The sequence below is a fragment of the Ahaetulla prasina genome, chromosome 5, assembly GCF_028640845.1.
Source record: "Ahaetulla prasina isolate Xishuangbanna chromosome 5, ASM2864084v1, whole genome shotgun sequence".
NCBI lineage: Eukaryota > Metazoa > Chordata > Lepidosauria > Squamata > Colubridae > Ahaetulla > Ahaetulla prasina.
The window spans coordinates 39,846,335-39,865,690 of NC_080543.1; the positions used below are offsets into that span (position 1 = coordinate 39,846,335).

General features: G+C 33.8%; 1 protein-coding gene across 1 annotated transcript in view; it reads right to left on the reverse strand.

The window, feature by feature from the left end:
* PROS1 (protein S) overlaps nucleotides 1-19,356 on the reverse strand; it is a 39,917-nt gene that overhangs the window by 12,963 nt on the left and 7,598 nt on the right. The window contains exons 2-10 of the mRNA XM_058186161.1: nucleotides 13,964-14,121; nucleotides 13,246-13,270; nucleotides 11,178-11,264; nucleotides 8,801-8,923; nucleotides 8,552-8,683; nucleotides 7,410-7,535; nucleotides 5,600-5,721; nucleotides 3,541-3,659; nucleotides 1,649-1,838 (exon numbers count right to left, since the gene is read on the reverse strand). Coding sequence (XP_058042144.1) covers nucleotides 1,649-1,838; nucleotides 3,541-3,659; nucleotides 5,600-5,721; nucleotides 7,410-7,535; nucleotides 8,552-8,683; nucleotides 8,801-8,923; nucleotides 11,178-11,264; nucleotides 13,246-13,270; nucleotides 13,964-14,121 — 1,082 coding nt within the window. The remainder of the gene's footprint in view (nucleotides 1-1,648; nucleotides 1,839-3,540; nucleotides 3,660-5,599; nucleotides 5,722-7,409; nucleotides 7,536-8,551; nucleotides 8,684-8,800; nucleotides 8,924-11,177; nucleotides 11,265-13,245; nucleotides 13,271-13,963; nucleotides 14,122-19,356) is intronic.

The window sequence follows — 19,356 nt, forward strand, 5'->3', positions numbered from 1 at the left end:
GCTAATAAACACTCAGCTCCATTCACTTGCCCAGGCTCCACCCCGCAAGGGATTATGGGGTCATTAAAAGAAGATGATGATTTGCTAAAAACAAATTAACCAGTTTAAAGTGCAATGGCACAATGTACTTTGTGAGAGTACCAGCCCCTAGCATCTTTTCATGTATCCATCCAGGACCTCCAACCCATACTTTGTTTTAATATACTGATAAATATAACTAGACACTTTGAATTAGTGTAATTTCCTATAGAAGACAAAAAAGGGTAGGTAGGGTCTTCTAAGACCAAGGTAGGGTATTCTAAGCAGACCAAGGAAGGTAAAATCTAGGTGGAACTCTGGAAAGTGGAAGGATTATGATGGAGGAAGGTATAGTTAGCCACCCTAAGATAGATCTAGACAGTGCTAGCTGATGAAGTTTTATTGTTTTGGCAGAGCAGTGGTAGTTGATGATCCTGAGGTGCACCAAACAGTGTTATCCTGTTAAACACTTATTAATTCAATGAGAGTCTGGGCCAAGAAATGAAACAGAGCATTAATTGAAAGGGGGGAAAAAGTGTTGAAATTGGGGGCTGGCATGGAATAGAATAATCTGGTACAGAGAGCTCTCTACTTTTAATAGCAAGATACTAAGCCAAAAAGTATTGCAGAATATCTTGATTATATAACCATAATACTCTGTTATGTTATTACAAAAGAACTGCTGGAGTTTGAATGTTGTTTGAAATAGATTTGAATGAATTCAAAGGGTTTTTTTTTAAAATCAATCCCCAAACTTTCAATATGCATTTATGTTGACTTAATTACTGTCTAATTATCCTCTAAATATCTTTCTGTCCTCAGTAGATGGGTTATTAATTCAGTTTTTTAAAAATATGTTAGAGAAGTATGTAGATTGTGGTATTCAGCTCTTGTATATAAACTTTGCATCTAGAGAAAAGAATGCAATGTGTCCATTCAGTTTGACAATTCCAGTCTCCTGTTAAGTACTCTAGAATACAGCATATAACACCTTTCTATCCCACAGTGTTATTTTCTCTCCAAGAAATCTATTCAAGCAACTGAAACCTTTGCTTCTAAATGCTAAGTAATTCTAAGAATGAGCAATGAATGGCTCAATGATTTTTAAATTCTGGATTTAAAATCCTAATGGAAGTTCTGACCTATGATTTAAAGCAGTGGTGAAATTCAATTTTTTTTACTACCGGTTCTGTGGGCATGGCTTGGTGGGTGTGGTGTGGCTTGGTAGGCCTGGCAGGAGAAGGATACCCATTCCCTCCCCACTCCTGAGGGAAGGATATTGCAAAATCTCCATTCCGACCCCACTCTGTGGCCATCCAGGGGTGGTATTTGCCAGTTCTCCGATCAACTCAAAATTTCCGCTAGTGGTTCTCCAGAACCTGTCAGAACCTGCTGAATAGCACCCCTGATTTAAAGTAAAAGTCTTGACCTATGATTTAAAATATAATAAAACACATACAATCATTTCATTTAAACAGAGTGACAGATTATACTACAAGTGTATTACTTTTTTTAAAAAAAAAGGCTTATTTCATAAAGGTTTTCTCTGTATGTTTAGATTATTTATATGGCTTTTCAGTTCACAATAGTGACTCTATTTTCAGGTTCTCATTTGCTGAAAAAGACTTACCATGTGCCACAAGCCATCATTAATAGCTTTACCACCACTTGTTACTTTTGTCCCAAGCTCATTTTTGAACTGAATTTCAATCTTTCCTTCACGCAATGCAAGTAGAAACCAGGCTGTACTGTTTATGGTTTCAGCATATAGTATCACACCCTCTTTATCATAAGTCCGGAAGTCAAATTCTGCAGAAAATCTGATTTGAGAAAAGGGCAAGCCTAAAAATTATGCAGCAAGAAGACTGAATATATACATTAAGAATGTTGTTATACGTATGCAAATATGATATATCTGGACTGAAAAAACTGACTCAAGATAAAACAAGAATTGCTTAATGAACATGAGCATTTTTCATGGTTAATGCATTTGCAAATAACTTGAAAAATAAAAAGTGATCTCAAATAAGAGGAGGGACCCTGAGAAAGATAATAAAATTTGAAATACACAGAATCAAAATAATTTATTAATGTGTATTTAAAAATTGTTATTCAAGTATGAAATTTACACAGCACAAATTAAAAATGATAAATGGGTGTAAAACTTTAAAACTGTAATAATAGTGGAATAATAAAGAACTAAAGAAAAATCAGTAAAATTTACGATGCTACAATGTGATCGAAAATAGGTAAAAAAAACTTTTACAGAAGATATATATGTCATCCTTGAGCCCAAACTTTCTGTTGCTAAGTGAGACATTTGTTAAGTGAGTTTTGTCTCATTTTATGACCTTTCTTGCCACAGTTGTTAAGTGATTTACTTCCATTGTTAAATTAGTAACACCCTTGTAAAGTGAATCTGGATCCCCATTGACTTTGCTTGTCAGAAGGTTGCAAAAGTGATCATATGACCCCAAGACACTACAACCATCGGTAATATGAATTGATTGCCAAGCATCTTAATTCTGATCACATGACCATGAGTGTGAAGAACAGTTGTGTAAAAACAATTAGAAGTCACTTTTTTCAACAATGTTGTAACTTTGAAAGGTCACTAAATGAACTCTTGTAAGTCAAGGACTACCTGTATAACTCCATTAATTATTTTCAAAACAAATGATACAACAATAAATATTGCAAATGCCACAACAAAGAAAGAACATTTTATTGCATGCAATGATTATGGGAAAAGACTCAAAAGTACCAAAAGGAAATGCACCAAAAAATCCAGAAAATTTCCACAAAAAATTGAAGTAAAATCACATTTTTTTATTAGATATGTGTCCAGAAAATATAAATGAAGTATGCAGTCAGCAGCAAGAATCAATTTGACACAACAATGGAAAAAAGAAATTTGCTGTGATTGGGAGCACATATGATTGGGAAACTAAAATTGGAGAATATGTGGCAATGGAAAAGATGATAACATATGTTTTATATATATGTGTATGTGTTATATTTATATATATATTCATATATAGTGATTGCAGAAATCTATCCAAATTAAAGCAGGAATTACACAGATAACATAGTAAGGTAAGCAAGGATATGGTATTTGAAGTAAAAGATAAAATGTTAAAAATAATTAAACTAATTCAGAAAGAAGTCAATAATAATGACAGATGTCCATTACAAAGTGTGAAAATATTTAAACAGCATTATTGGTTTTGGGGGGGGGAAATGGAGGGAGGTTGGGAAGAAGGAAGCTACTGCCACCTTTTTTATTTGTTTTATTTTATTTATTTTATGTACATATGTATGCCTTTCTCTTTTCTTTGGTTTTGCTCTTCTTATTGTTTTATTTATCTATCAGAAATATTACATAATAAAATATACAATTAACTCCCATTGATAAAACTGCATACAGCTAGTTATACGCTCATCACAATAACCATAAGCAATAGAACTGCATGCTTACTCATTTATCTAAATTTATCTGCATGCTTACTCATATCTACTCACCTTGTAACTTCTGGCAATCTAAACCTCAAATACAAAACAGGGATTCCAATGAATTGTTCTGCCAGATAAAGCAATTCATAATTTTTTTCAAGATTCAAAGGGAGACAATCTGGTATAGTCTAGAAATAACAGGCAAAAGAAACATTAGGTAATGATTCTTCCAAATTCGTCTTCTTCAAAATCTACCCGTCATTGTTGAGGCCTATTATTAGTATGTAACCATTGGTATAGTTAATATTTTCATTGTTTTCAAAAGTAAATTACAACTTTAGAGGCGAAACCCAAAACAGGACAAGAGAAGAAGATTTAACCATATATTGCCAATTATAATAACAATCCATGTAATATCTCCTATTCCTGCTCATTGCAGAGAAATTAAAAATCTCATTGATCCTACTTCCTGGTATCAGGGACTGAATCCAAATCAAGCTCCCTGTACTTACATTGTTCTTTACTTTAAGCCATCCAATTTTTCATAGAATGAATGCTTGTCTAATTTTGACTATAATTTGGACTCAGGCTAAAACCTGACCTTTATAACTAGTCAGTTTTATTTTATTATAATTAATGAAAATACAATATCTAAACTATATTTTAGAACTTTAGTCACAGAAATCTTAAACTTTTATCTGAGCATCTTTAGTCATCTATTTATAAAATTAAGTCACCCAGCTCAATCAATGTGACTTTTGGGTACTGTACAGCATAAAAACAAACAATAAATCAAGGAAAGAAAGCTTTCATAATATTAAGCAATACAATATAAGAATATATGAATACCAACAATCAAAAATATAGTACAGCAGGAATCCCCAATCCCTGGGCCATGATCCACTACTGGGCCAAGACCTGTTTGAAACCAGACTGTGCAAGTGGTGAGCTGGTGTGCACACTCAACTTGCATGAGTGGTGGGATGACTGTGTACTCATGCCACAGTTCAACTTGCACAAATTGAGCTGCATATGTGCAAACCTACGCATTAACCCACCGCTTGTGTCGCCCTGTTCCCCTCTCCCTTCACTCCAGCAGGCTGCCAAGTCTCAGAGCTTAGGGACCATTTAAGTACCATATTTTTTTGGAGTATAAGACACACCTTTCCCCCACAAAAAAAGAGGGTGAAAATCTGGTGTGTCTTATATTCCAAATGTAGCCCCTCCCAGCTTCTCAAACAGAGGTTTCAGACACTGAAAAAAGCATCAGAAATGAAGCTTCAGAAAAGAAGCCCCCAAACAGAGCTTCAGAGGGTTTTTTTCTGAACCTCTGTTTTGGAGGCTTTCAGAGGCAGAAAAAAAAAAGCAAAAGAAAAAAAGCAAGGCACAGAGCTCACAATCAAGGAACCTGTTGCTAAAATTCACCTCTGGGAACAGCTGATTGGGGGTATTCCGGGAGGCCAATCCATCTGCCAATCAGCTTTTTTCTTATTTTTCTCCCAAAAACCTAAGGTCCATCTTATACTCTAAAAAATATGGTACATAACAAAACAATCGCAAGGGATTCCTAACTAGCCCCTTATGCTTTGAGGAACAGCCAGGTATTAAGGACTTTTCTAAAGGCAAGAAGTGTTGGGGTCTATAATGTAGTGGGAAGAGAGTACCTTTCAGAAGTAACCATAGAAACATAGATGACAAGATTTAACAGATGGAACTTTCTGGGAACCTGTGGGGTGGGCAGATATTTTTGGCAGAAAGCAGTCTTTCAAGTAACCTGTTCCTATGTCATGTAGAGTTTTCAAGTAATAAGAACATATATTTTATTAATATTAGGAACTCTGTTTCAAGTCCACCATTAGCCAAGGAATCTATCCAAGTGACTTTTTTCAACCCCCAACTTACTTCACAAAACTGTCTTGATGAGGAGATATAATTAGAGGATGCTGCTTTGAAATTTTAGAAGAAAAGAAGAATATAAATCTAAGTAATAAAAATAAGTTGCTTTGAATACAGGGAGAGAAAAAGTTATGAATAGATCAGTAAATCAGACAGAGTGCAGAAATGGATGGTAAAATATGTTTAGCTGTCTCCTGGCATTAAAAAAAAAATCATAATAATTCTATTTCACCTCACAAGTCCTCATATCCTTGGAAAGCTTGAAACCTTTCTTGCCATCACAATAGCATGTGAAGCTTCCTGGAGAATTGACACAGATTTGGGAACAAGTGTTTTCAGCACATTCATCAATATCTGCAAGGAAATGGACAAAATGAATCAACTGAACTCTTGAGAATCATGCATAAATCATATGAAACTGAAAAATTGAAAGAATAGCACAAATGCATATTTAGGTGGCACCTAAGAATTCATGAATTATAAAAAATGGATGCAGGCACTCCTCTACTGCATTTAAAATAATCAGTTACCAGTTACACCAAATGCAGTCAACTTGATGTCATAAATATCAGGTTTTCAGCTTTAGGACATAAATAACAACAACAAAGGCTTACTGAATGTTTGATAGGATGCCATTACTATCCATTTATCTTGCCAAGGCCTCTTGTACTACATTTTCATGATTTTTAAAATGCAATTATAATGTCTTGAAGAGTTTCATTTTATGAAAAAGATCCTTTACTGATAGACTGCTTTAGAAAAGACTGCTGCTTCTAAATTCCAATAGCTGAAGCTTTCCCCCCCCCAAGGTTCACTCATTAAATAAGCAACTAGAAAATGTATTAGTAAATGAATACTGTTGAAAAGGCTAACTGAACAAATAAAAACAGTCACTGAACTGAGGAAAAAAAATTGCTAAGTATAGCAAAATAATAATAATAATAATAATAATAATAATAATAGTAGTAGTAGTAGTAGTAGTAGTAGTAGTAGTAGCTGTTGTTGTTCAATAATACTGAAACCAAAGTTTTATGCTATTACTGCATATTACATATTAAATCAATAACATCTTAGATATAGTGTTTATAATGTACAGTATACACTGCTTATATTCATTCTCTGTAGCAAAAAGCAATTCAATTCAACTATATCATGGATGTGTACATCTGTGTGCATATTCTGAATACTTGAGAAGCCTTGGGAAGCAATTTGCCAGAAAAAAAATGTGAGCTGACCAGGGCAAAAAATTATCTTGATGAAGCAAACTGAGTTCTCTATTGTATTGGCCAAACACAATCAAGAATTTGGAGGCACATGGCAATGAGAAATGCAGCATTAAAACTTTTTTTTAAAAAAATCTTATTATTTATCAAATTTATGTGCTGCCAATCTCACAGTTCAGACAAATCTAAGCGGCTTACATCAAGATAGAAAAATTGTTCTGCACTTATAAATATAAAAATGGGTTAAAATTAAAATTACAAAAATAAAACAAGCTAAAACAAGGGTTTGGAAGAGAGAGGTGAGGTGCCTTTTCTCTTAGTGTACCAACCACCTCCAACCAGCAGCAGTTTCTTCAGGACCCTGTTGGCAAAGCTAGGTTTTAAGGCTTTTTCTGAAGGCTGAACGCCCCTTATACAAGGTTTTCTTTTGGCCTTTCTCAGGCTGGAAATTCCTGGTACCATAAAGAATTAGGAACAAAGGTGTACAGAATAATCTTGGAAAAAGATATTTAATGATTTTCTTTTGTCTCAGAATTTCATCATTTCCTAACATTGATAGTCTAAAGCACTGCTTGATTACATGTTTCATGGTCTATATGTTTACTTTAAGTTTTGCATTTTAGATATAAATAACATATTTGTGTTCTATACAAACCTAGACATGGCATATTTTGCAACATGGAATTTACATATATTTTGCAACATGGAATTTACATGAAATCAAAATGACAATTATCTCTATATAAAATTATAGTAAATTCTCTACAAAAGACAAATTAGTATTTTGTTTAGCAATCTACTTCAAATAAATATATATACCTTCACATTTCTTTGTAGTTGAATTGTAGAAGAAACCAGTTTCACATTCACATACATACTTCCCAGGTGTATTTTTGCACTGTGCTGTCCCACAAATGTTTTGATACAATATGCATTCATTCCTGTCTATACATATAAAATGTGCATTAATTTCCCCGAAAAGGGAATTGTAACTTTTCTATTCTGTTGCAATTTTATACAATGGAATAAAGCTGGAAAAGTTCTGCAAATGTTAACTAACCCCAAGAAATTATGGACAATATGAACATATAAAAACCAAACAAAGTTAATAGGATGTGGATATTTTACTAATTGTAAGGATTTGATTCTCAAATGTTCATTAAATTTTTAAGAATAGTTATCTCATTTTCCACATTATTGCTAATTTAATTTTTCATGAATTGTCTAAGGTTTCTTTCATGCACTCTTTCTAAGTTAGACTTTCTGAAATTCCATTAATATCATCTAGCATGGACCACAGAGTAATAAAATGCATAATCCAACATGTATGGAAAGGATTACATTTAAGCAGGGGTTTGTTTTATAAGTATATACACTCTCCACTTCTTAATTAAATATAATTATCCTTATCCATAGCTCAACATGAGGTGAAGAAAAAAATGAAGTTTTGTAAGCAAATCATCTTAAGTCAAAGCCAGAACTCATATAGTGATCCTTCCCCTTTCTTTGGTCCTGATTCAATTTCATGTAAGTAAAGACTAAATCTGTTAATAAGCATGGTAGATTGCCTGAAACACAATGTCAACATGCTCACATACTTGTTTTCTATTGTATTAATGGATAAGTGATGAATTTGAGCATTTATGATATAGAAGAGCTTGTGGCTTCATGATAGGGCATGGAGGGCATTTCAAATATAAGATTGACAGGCTGGTACAAATCTTGCCTGAAAGCTGGAATGCTGTTGTTGACAACCTTATGGTAGTTGACTGCAGTTTCACTCCATATGCAACAGTTTCCTATGTTCCCACTTAATGTTCAGAACAGGTGCATTGAAATCTGATTGTATAGCCATGGGCACTATGATTGATATAATTTAGCCTTTTAGTCTTATTTCATAATATAAATTGAGCTTTTGTTTCCAGTGTGTTGTCATTTGTACATTCTGACTTTTTCCTTACCATTGCAGCCCATTTTATTTGGCTGTATATAATAACCATCCTCACAGTAACAGCGGTAGCTTCCAAGAAAATTAACACAAATTTGATCACATCCGCCATTTTTATTTATAGGGTCATCACATTCATTTATATCTGGTGGGGGAGAGAAAACAACCTGTTGTCATATGCTGAACTGACACATGTATATTCATACATGAAAATATATGATGAAAAGATATATCCAGTTATCAGTTAGTTTAGTGACCATACCTTCTTCACATTTCCCTCCTTGCCATCCAGATTTACAAATGCATGTGAATGTGGCTTGTCCATCTCTGCATTCTTCATAACCATCCACATTGCATGGCAAAGGATTACATTGGTCTGGTATTACTGCAGGAAGATTACAGAATCAGAACAGTGCTAATATTATAACCAGCTCTCTTTTAATTCTGTTTCTTCATTTTCATCCTAAAAAAGAAAGGACTTCAATGACTGAAGATAAAAGTCATTGTATCCTACAGATGCAATTTTATTTTTTGCTGAACCTTTCAGTTTGTTCTCAGATGCAATGCAGAACAAACTTCTGATCTCTTTGTAAATAAATGCTGCCCATTTATTGAATTTATTTATAAAATTTCCTATATAATTACAGAATTATCACAATTTATAAAATTAACGTTTTAAAATCTCATAAAATATCCTATTGAGAGTGAAAAAAATCCTAACAAAAATTAATCTATTCTTATTCTCCATATAAACTCAATCAAAAAGTTTGGCAGAAACAGTTTCTTTCTTTTTTCACTGGGTAGCTAGTTTTGGAAGCAAATTTGTTTAAACCTCTGCATGGAGAAAATCACAGAGGCAAAATTGCTACCAGTTAGAAAACTGTTATTTGTCCTTGATGTCTCCATTGCACAGAAGAGCACCCTCAACAGGATTATATAAGCCTAGTAGTTCCTTTGTGTCATAAGTCATTTAGGATTTTATATATCAAACTAGCAATTTGAACTAGGTATTGTAACACTAAGGTAGCCTGTGGGTGTTTAAAGCCAAATGTCAAATCAGGATATTAAATATTCTGTCCATGTGAAAATCCTAAACTCTTATCAAAGGAAGTTCCTTACAAAGTACCATTGCAACAAATGAACTGAAAGTATACTAGAACATGCCTTATATTAGTGATGGCGAACCTTTTGGACACTGAGTGCCCAAAATATTGTGCGCGCACATGCCCAAATTGAAAGGTACGTGCATGCACAAATGAGCACGTGCACATCCATGGGCATGCTTGCATGCACAGACATTTGCAGCCGAGACTCAAAGACCAGCTGGCCGGCGGGAGGCATCCCAACACTGGCAGCATGGCAAGAGGTAAGATCTTTTTCTTTCATGAGCTTCTGTTTCGTCGTTTGCAGGGAAACAGAACCTCACGAAAGAAATGCCACAGCGATCTGACGGCAACAGTGCACATGCCAGCAGAGAGAGCTCTGCGTGCCACCTCTGGCACGCATGCCATAGGTTTGCCATCATGGCCTTATATCTATCTTTTCAACCTCGGCAACTTTGAGGTAAGTGGACTTGCTGGCTTGCTACAGATTTCTGGGATTGAAGTGCGCACATCTTAAGTTGCCAAGTTTGAACAAAACACTGTATTGTACGAATAGGTATTTGCCCAGGACTGAGTGAATCGGCTAAAAATGAAATAAAAAGTCCATGCTATTTTAGCCTGATGGCTCCTCTGTGACAAAGCTGAGTGAAAGAGAATTCTCAGACATGCTTCTTCCTAGAGAAGTCATTGAACCACAATGTATTTGTAGATTATGCCAAAAATAAAGAAACCACATTTTGGCTCAGTGAACTCAGTCTGTGTTAACCGGCAGCAGTGAGACATACAAATATTGTCAGGTACTCTGCTAAGGCTACAAGCAAATTTGTTTCATTACAAAATGTATAGGCTAGGGGTGCCTTAGTGATCAATTGCGAGATTTGTGTTTTGTTTTGTTTTTCCTGTTGTCCCAATAGCTTGTGCTATGACACAAGCACAATTGAGGAAAAAAATGAACATCAGAGCATTAACTCTCACTAGAGACTATTTAGCAAGATAACATGCTCAGGCATGCTTATCACTGATTCCATCCCCAGAGTCTTTAATGACAATACAGAACACATCAAGGAAGAATGAATAAGAACACAATTTAATTTGAGATTGCACAAACTTTAGTGCAGCAGTCCATTCTTCAGGTAAGACAATTAAAAATGATTCCCTTTAGGCCTTCTCTGTTCTCGTGGATAAAAGACAGAAACAGTTACTGAAGAATAAAAATATAAACTGTACTTTGGCTCTTTTCAATTTCCTTATGTAATCTGAAGGATAACCAGACTATAATTTCATCATTACATGCTAGAAGAAACCCTTTACAAGAAGAAAAGTCAAAGGGGGAAAAAACATCACTCAAGTTGTTCCCCACCAATTTCTTTCATAGACTTTTCATTAATTTGTTTATTAAAATAAATACTTGCCACTGTTGCATTACAGGAACTAGATAAATGTATCAATGCAATCAATTGCATTACTAATTGCAATTATTTTACATAATAGTTTCCATCTTAGTTCAGAAAGTATAAAATGTGTAAGAAATCATACCTTTTACACAGGACCGCAGATCAGCTGGAGAATCTGGAGTCAGTGATGGCACTCTGAAAATTCCAGTTCTGAATGAAGCCAGACAGTCTGTGAAAGCATCAATCACCTGTTTATTGACCTGCAATAGCCACTAAAAACAACATTACATGGTGCAGGGCTTCCTGACCTGTATATTTTCTCACTGAAATTACGGAAACATGCATTTTTAAATGTATTATTTAAATGAATAAAGGAGTTTAATAAGGTTTTTTTTTTCCTTACAGTGAACAGTTTGATCCAAGATTTAATGGAGTGTGAAATTTACTCTGCTGTTATACAAATCAGTCAGTTTTCTGACAGTTTCTGACAAAAGTAGGGAATTGAAAAAATGATAACAAAACCAAGGCCATCCAGGAGTCCAAAGGGAATTTCTCATACTCTGTAAAAAATGAGCTGGGTTTTTTATTTGGCCAGTATTTACACAATGTTATATCTTCTAATTATGAATGCAGATGATTTTGATTTCACATGGTGAAAAGCAAATACCCTTAAGTAGTTCTGGCTGTTACCAGAACAAGGGATACATGCAAAAGAGCGTCACTTCCAGTGGTGGGTTGCTACTGGTTCGGTCTGGATCTTGCAAACCAATAGTAATGGCGGCGGGAAGCTCCGCGCACCTGCCCGGACATTATCATGGAGGATATGCGAATGCACAGAAACTCCACGTGCATGCGTTCCTATTGTGAATCTGTAGCGAAGGTAAGTGGAACCCACCCCTGGTCACTTCTAATCTTCTACTTCAGACATAAAAAATGGAACAAAAATATAAATTGATGGCAGTATAAATATCTAATATATGAAAGTAACTTTACTTTTTTCACTGTGATTTCTTAGCTTTATTATAATAAATTAGAAGGTTTTGAACTATTGTATATGCCTATTCATTTGTTATGTACTTGTTATAATCTTGATACTGCACAGTCTGTAATATGCTAATGTCTCCACTAATAATTAACCCATCTCTGCAAAAACAACAGATGAGAGAAGGAATAAGAAACAATGTTGCAGTTACTTTTACTTAGTGGTGTATCTACAAAATTTAATTCTTCGTGGAAATAAAATCATACAAATAAGCCTATTTTGATTGTCATTTGTATTATTTAGAGATAAGATTTACTTAGTATCGTAAAGGTAGAAATAATCACATGAATCTATTTGTTATCCAAAATACGTAATAAAGGCAAAGATGCTGCATGGAACAGCATCACTTCTACTAGGCCCTTGTATGCCCATTTCACCTCAGAAATTTACTAGGTTCCATGTTCTGTCATTTTTTCAGGCCCTGCACAATCATTTGCGCTCTCCCTTTATGGTGAGGGCTTAGATTTTAGTGTGATAGTGTAATGTATTATTAAACTGCTAAGCTACTGCCACTGGTTCATACTGAAGAAATATGTGCCCATATTAAAGTAACAGAGAGACAAAGAATAGTCTTTATTACATAAAATCTGGTATCAGTGAATAGAAAAATAAAACTGTTCAAGGATACATCTGTACTGCACTCTATGTAACAGAGAAAGCTGATAAAATTATAAAGGAGATATTTTTCTTTATAGTTTATTTCAACCAAAATGAAATAATTAGATAATAAAGTGTTGATTAAACAATACATTAATTACATTAATTAACAAGTAATGGCAGTTAACTAAACTTTTGTAACAGAAATGAACAGAATCACATTGCAAAGAACAAGCTTTTGGTTTTAGCAAGTGTTCCAAAATACTTTTAGATCAGACTCTACAGTGCCATCCCAACTAGATAACAAATGATATTATATGACACTTTTTTCTTTTCTTAAAATATATAGGTGCCACTTTGTGCTAGGCGTGGGACTTTCAGAACAGTCAAAAGCTATTATACTGTAACTGTAAAAACAAAAAGTGGATCATAAAATCAGCACTAATCAATTGAATAATCACATTTTTGCTACAACCAAAAATTGTTGATGTTTTTAAGTTTCATTTAAAAACCCTGTTATCATTTAAACAGTAACATACTTTTTTAAAAAAAATAAAATAAATAAACTTACCTAAATACCTGGGATAGAAATAATCCTGTTTTTCAAAAAAAAAAAAATTAATTAGAATGTATATGAATTGATAAGAAGTACATATGGTTTGTTTAAAATAATGACTTGATTAATAGCTGGACTATAAGGTTATAAAAACAGTTTTCTATATTTTATGTTATTAAATAATATTATAAATTTAATATGTGCTTTTTAATGTAAATAAATGTATGTAACAAACTATTGTTTTGAAAATGTATGAACTAAAAACAATGTTCAGATATTTGACAATTATAACCTGTTCACTGGAACCCATTTGATTGCAATGCTCTAACCTAAGGGTGATCTGGTTTGAAAGAACCAGAACAGCTCTCAGAGGATTGCCTTTGGACCAAAGGGGCATTCTAGGCTTCCAACAGTCCTGATAGAAGATGTGTCCAGTGTGACCTCAGCAAATCCCAATCATCAACCACCCTAGCAACCACAGTGAAGCATCCCAGATCTGGTCCACAGCAAACAATGTGTAGGAAAAAGAGGAAAACTGCTAATTTCAAATTAGAAAAACAAAATATGAGTTTTGATTGCTTCAACAATGGCGATCCCAATATCACAAGGAAAAATGATAAAAATGGTTACCGAGGCATGTGTGTGTCATGATTAGGACAAAATGAGGATGATTTCTCTGCCATGATTATTTTAATTTTGGGGAACAAAACACCATAGGTCAGAGAGCTCTTACCGTTTCGGGGTTATTTTCAAAGATTTCCCTGGCTTCTTCTCTATTGCAGTATTCTTCAATACACTCCCTCTCCATATTCCCCTTCTTGCTTTCTTCCATAAAAGAATTTGCACGACGTTTTCTGACCAAAAAGTCTGAGGCATGTTTCTGAGATAAAACTAAATGAAAGCAAACATTTTGTATTAACAACCTTGTCTTGTGTCATCAAGTAATGCCAGAAAATAAATAAACTTTGAGGGCTGTTTTTAAGTCAATTTACAGAACTGGAAAGAAAGACCAAGCTTTCTTTGATTTTCCTAAATCAACTCAAAAATTTTAAATTTTATAAGAAAACCTTCTTTACTACCACCTCTTACAATATTAGAAAACACAGTATCAGCAGTAGAGTCCTTCAAGTTTCTAGGTTCTATCATATCTGAAGACTTAAAATGGACTCCTAACATCAAAAACACCAGACTTGAAATCTTGGGTTTAGAAATCTTAGAACTCCGTCGCCTTCGACAGGACCTGTGTTTAACTCATAGAATCATCTATTGCAATGTCCTTCCTGTTAAAGACTACTTCAGCTTCAATCACAACAATACAAGAGCAAACAATAGATTTAAACTTAATGTTAACCGCTTCAATCTTGATTGCAGAAAATATGACTTCTATAACAGAGTTATTAACACTTGGAACTCACTACCTGACTCTGTGGTCTCTTTTCAAAATCCCAAAAGCTTTAACCAAAAACTGTCTACTATTGACCTCATCCCATTCCTAAGAGGTCTGTAAGGGGTGTGCATAAGAGCACAAAAGTGCCTACCGTTCCTGTCCTATTATTCCCTTTCATTATATCTAATTAATATAGTTATTACATACTTATGCTTATATATATATATATATATATATGCTTATATATTATATAGTTATTTTCATGCTTATGCTTATATATACTGTTGTGACAAAACAAATAAATAAATAAAAATAAAATAAATAAAATAATCAAAAAAGCTCAACAAAGAATGTTCTTTCTGCACAAACTCAGAAAGCTCAAACTGCCCAAAGAGCTGCTGATTCAGTTCTACAGAGGAATTATTGAGTCTGACATCTGTACCTCCATAACAGTGTGGCTGGCTCTGCAACCAAACAAGATAAACACAGTCTTCAACAGATAATTAGAACTGCAGAAAAAACAATTGCTACCAACCTGCCTTCTATTGAGGATCTGTATACTGTACGAGTCAAAAGGAGGGCTGTGAAATTATCTACAGACCCCTCATATCCTGGACATACATTATTTCAACTTCTACCTTCAAAAAGACGCTATAGGGCACTGCACACCAAAACAACTAGACACAAAGACAAGTTTTTTCCCGAATGCCATCACTCTGCTTAACAACTAATTCCCACAACACTGTCAAATAATTTACTAAGACTGTATTACGATACTATTCTTCTTCTCTTCCTTATTAGTATCTATCTCTTCCCACTTACTACTATAACCATGTTGCTTGTATCTTTCAATTATATTATTTTTATTTGTTTCCTAGTATGATTTGATAGCTTATTAGTAACCTTGACTATCACTAAGTGTTGTATCTTTTTATTCTTGATGAATGTATTTTATTCTCCTTATGTACTCTGAGAGCATATACACCTAAGACAAATTCCTTTTGCATCCAATCACACTTGGCCAATAAAGAATTCTATTCTATTCTATTCTATTCTATTCTATTCTATTCTATTCTATTCTATTCTAAAAGGAAAAAAAAGTGAAAAACATAGAATTCCACAAATTCACCATGGGTACTTTAGGTTAAATTATTAGAATATATCTATTCTTATTTTTTACTATTTTTAAATTTATGAAGTTGATATAGTAATACCTTTACCTTTATAGCTCATCCTTTATCCTCAAGAATCCCTGCAGACTTTGGCCTGTTTCTTGAACATTTATATGTATTCCACCTCTGCTTTTTTCAGTACTATCTCTGATGATGAACTCCAGAGAACTCAAACATTTCATTGTCTTTTATGAGAATTTATATGAATTTGGCTTATTTTCCTTCTTGAATCAATATGACTTTATTTTGCTGTTTTTAAGTATACCAAAATTTATCTGCACACAAATGTTCCTTCCTTTAAGAGATGCCTTTCTGCATTCCCTCTTAAGCAATTTTTTTAAAAAAAACAAAAGACCACTCTAGGCAGAGTTAATAGCAAATAATTTTGCTGTATTTATAAATGCCATAATCAGTCACCATTTTCAGCAGAATGTATATATCCTTTTGTGCTTTCTGAGCTTGGTTGTTTTCTTGGATCAGTTCACCGATAATATTACCTAGTTGAGTGATGAACCATCTACAGGCAAATAATGAAGCTTAGAAACAGCAATCGCCCCTTTTTCCAACCTGACTTCTTAAATTATGATGGAATTACAGATCTGGAACATGAATTTCAATTCAAATGTTTCAAGGTGGAGAACTCAGATGTATCAGTTTATATGTTGTTGTTGTTGTTAGTTGCGAAGTCGTGTCCGACCCATCATGACCCCACGGACAACGTTCCTCCAGGCCTTCCTGTCCTCTACCATCCTCTGGAGTCCATTTAAACTCATGCCTACTGCTTCAATGACTCCATCCAGCCACCTCGTTCTCTGTCGTCCTCTTAATATATATATACTCCATTTATATATACAGTTTATATATATATACTCCAAAGTGGGGAAGTGGGGAATGTCTATCATTTCATACACTAAATGTCATTGTAGCAATGTTTCTTATATTCCATAAGTACGTGTCACAAATGTGCCATGGTGTTAACAGTGTAATTTTGAGTGAAACCTTGTTGCATAAAAATCCTGAACCCAAACAGCCATGCTGTATGTATGCATATACATTATTTTCCTATTCCTGTAGTTTTTCTGGGTATAGTCAATTGACACAATCCTGAAATACTTCCAAGAATTGGTTGTAAGTTTCTCTGTCTCTAGATAATGAAGCAAAAAGATAAAGAAATCATTTGTCTTGTTTATCAGACTTTAAGAAAACTATGCTGTCACGGTTTGAGAATCAGAATAAAGGTGAGTAAGGAATAAGGAATACAAAGAGCAGTTGTCCATTATACTACACAAACCACATTGAAATAACTACATCCCTATTTCCAGTATGAAATATTGACAGATACAACAGTCTTGTTACAGTGCCAACACAGTGTCAATGCTCTCTTCATCACTCGAATATTGTGAGTAGTTCTTTAGTGAGAAAAACCATTCCCTTTAATAACAAATGAAAGTGATACTGCTAAGTACATAGTGCTAATTTACAGAGAGTACTGTAAAGCACTGGGGGTGGTAGTTTTTAAGTTTTTAAGAAGATATTGGATAACCATTTGTCTGAAGTGGTGTAGGGTTTCCTGCCTAGGCAGGGTGTTGGACTAGAAGACCTCCAAAGTCCCTTCCAACTCTGTTATTCTGTTTTCTGGTATATAAATATATTGCTATTTCTACTGCCATATTCACTATCTTCCTTGTAACATTTCAAATTTGTAAATATAGGTAGATCTTGACAACATTTCGTTTAGTGACCCTTCAAAGTTACAATGACACTGAAAAAACTGTCTTATAACCATTTTTCACACTTATCACAGCATCCCCATGGTCATGTGATTTACATTCAAATGCTTGAGAAGTGGTTCGTATTTATGATGGTCACAGCATCGCTGGGTCATGTGATCCCTTTTGTGGCTTTCTGACAAGCAAAGCCAATGGAGAAGCCGTATTCACTTAACAACCGTGTTACTAATTTAACAACTGCAATGATTCACTTAACAAATGTGGCAAGAAAAGTCATAAAATGGGGCAAAATTCACTTCACAAATTGCTCACTTAGCAACATAAATTTTGGGCTCAATTGTGGTTGTAAATCAAGGATCACTTGTAACCGTTTTGTTACATTCAGTCTGCACAAACTATGAACATCTGTAAAAAAATATAAATAGTAAGTATGTATTCAAATCTACAAAACGTTATGTTTAATTTTGATACCACCTAGCAATTTCGTCAACTGCTGTTTGCATAGGCATTACCTGAGACAAGGAATTTGATCCTTAACCTTTGCAATCAGCTGTAAAAGTTTAAAATAACTGAATAGTGTTTTCACTGTAGCGATCAGTATACATTTCTGTATATATGTCAAAATGTTTAGGTATCTTTTGAATCTGATCTACTTAAGGACAAATGAACATGTCTAAAGATAGAATATATATTAATTTTAGGCTGTAAATATTAATATTGGATTCTTTCCAATCTCTTTCCAGTAAAAATACAGAATATTTGAGTAATCTACCCCTTTTTTATTAGGGTAGAATTTACTGACTTTCAACAAGTACAGACAGATATAGGGTTCAAAATAAACACACACCGCATAAATAAATGTGAAACTTTATTTAGCAATTGTTCAAAATCCTGGATGTTTTGTGTTTTCATGAGCTTTTCTTCTAGTATAAATGACTGACATAAGGAGTCTTTTTTTTTCTTTGATCAATCATGTGGTCTTCCATTGGTTGTGACAGAAATTGACAACAACAATAGGTGGATATATACAGTAAACATGCTTAGGAAACAAGACCAAGTAAAAAGTTGATATTATAACCCTATCGATTATCTTACTGTACCAAAAGAAATTATAAATTACTGCTTTTTGTTTATTTCTTTTCCTTTTTTCCCCTCTGCCCTCCTCCTTTTTTCCATTATCTTTATTTTATTTCTATTTTATATTAACAAAAAACTTTTAATAAATCCTAATTAAAAAAGGGAAACAAGACCACAATTCAACTTATAAGGAAGATGTGTAGAAATGCATAAATTTGCATAAAAAATTAATAAACAAATAAAATTCAAATGACTTCAAAAGGTTAAATATTGGAACAAATCCAACAGATGACGCTCAAAGATATCAATTGTAAGCCAAAAGATACTGGACTAAAATCTACACATGGTTGGAAAAAAAATGATAAAAGAGCATATAGACATTAAACCAGAAGTTTTTCTATTGGGGAGCATACCTGAAACTTATAATAGAGAATTGAGATATTTGATTGTGAATGTAGTAACAGCAGCTAGGATTGTGTTTGCTAAGAATTGGAAAAGTGAGAAACCACCATTGCAAGAGGAAATTATTAAGAAAATAATGGAATGCGCAGCAATGAGTAGATTGACATTTGAAATTAGAGAACAGGAAGATAAACAATATTATAAGATATGGGATCTATTTTATCAATGGCTAGAAGGAAAAACAGGTTAAAAAGATTTGAGAGAGGTATTGATAAGGAAAGAACTGTTGAATGATACAATTGACTTAAGATGATGGAATAAATGATGCAATAAGATAAAATATTAACTTAGAATAATT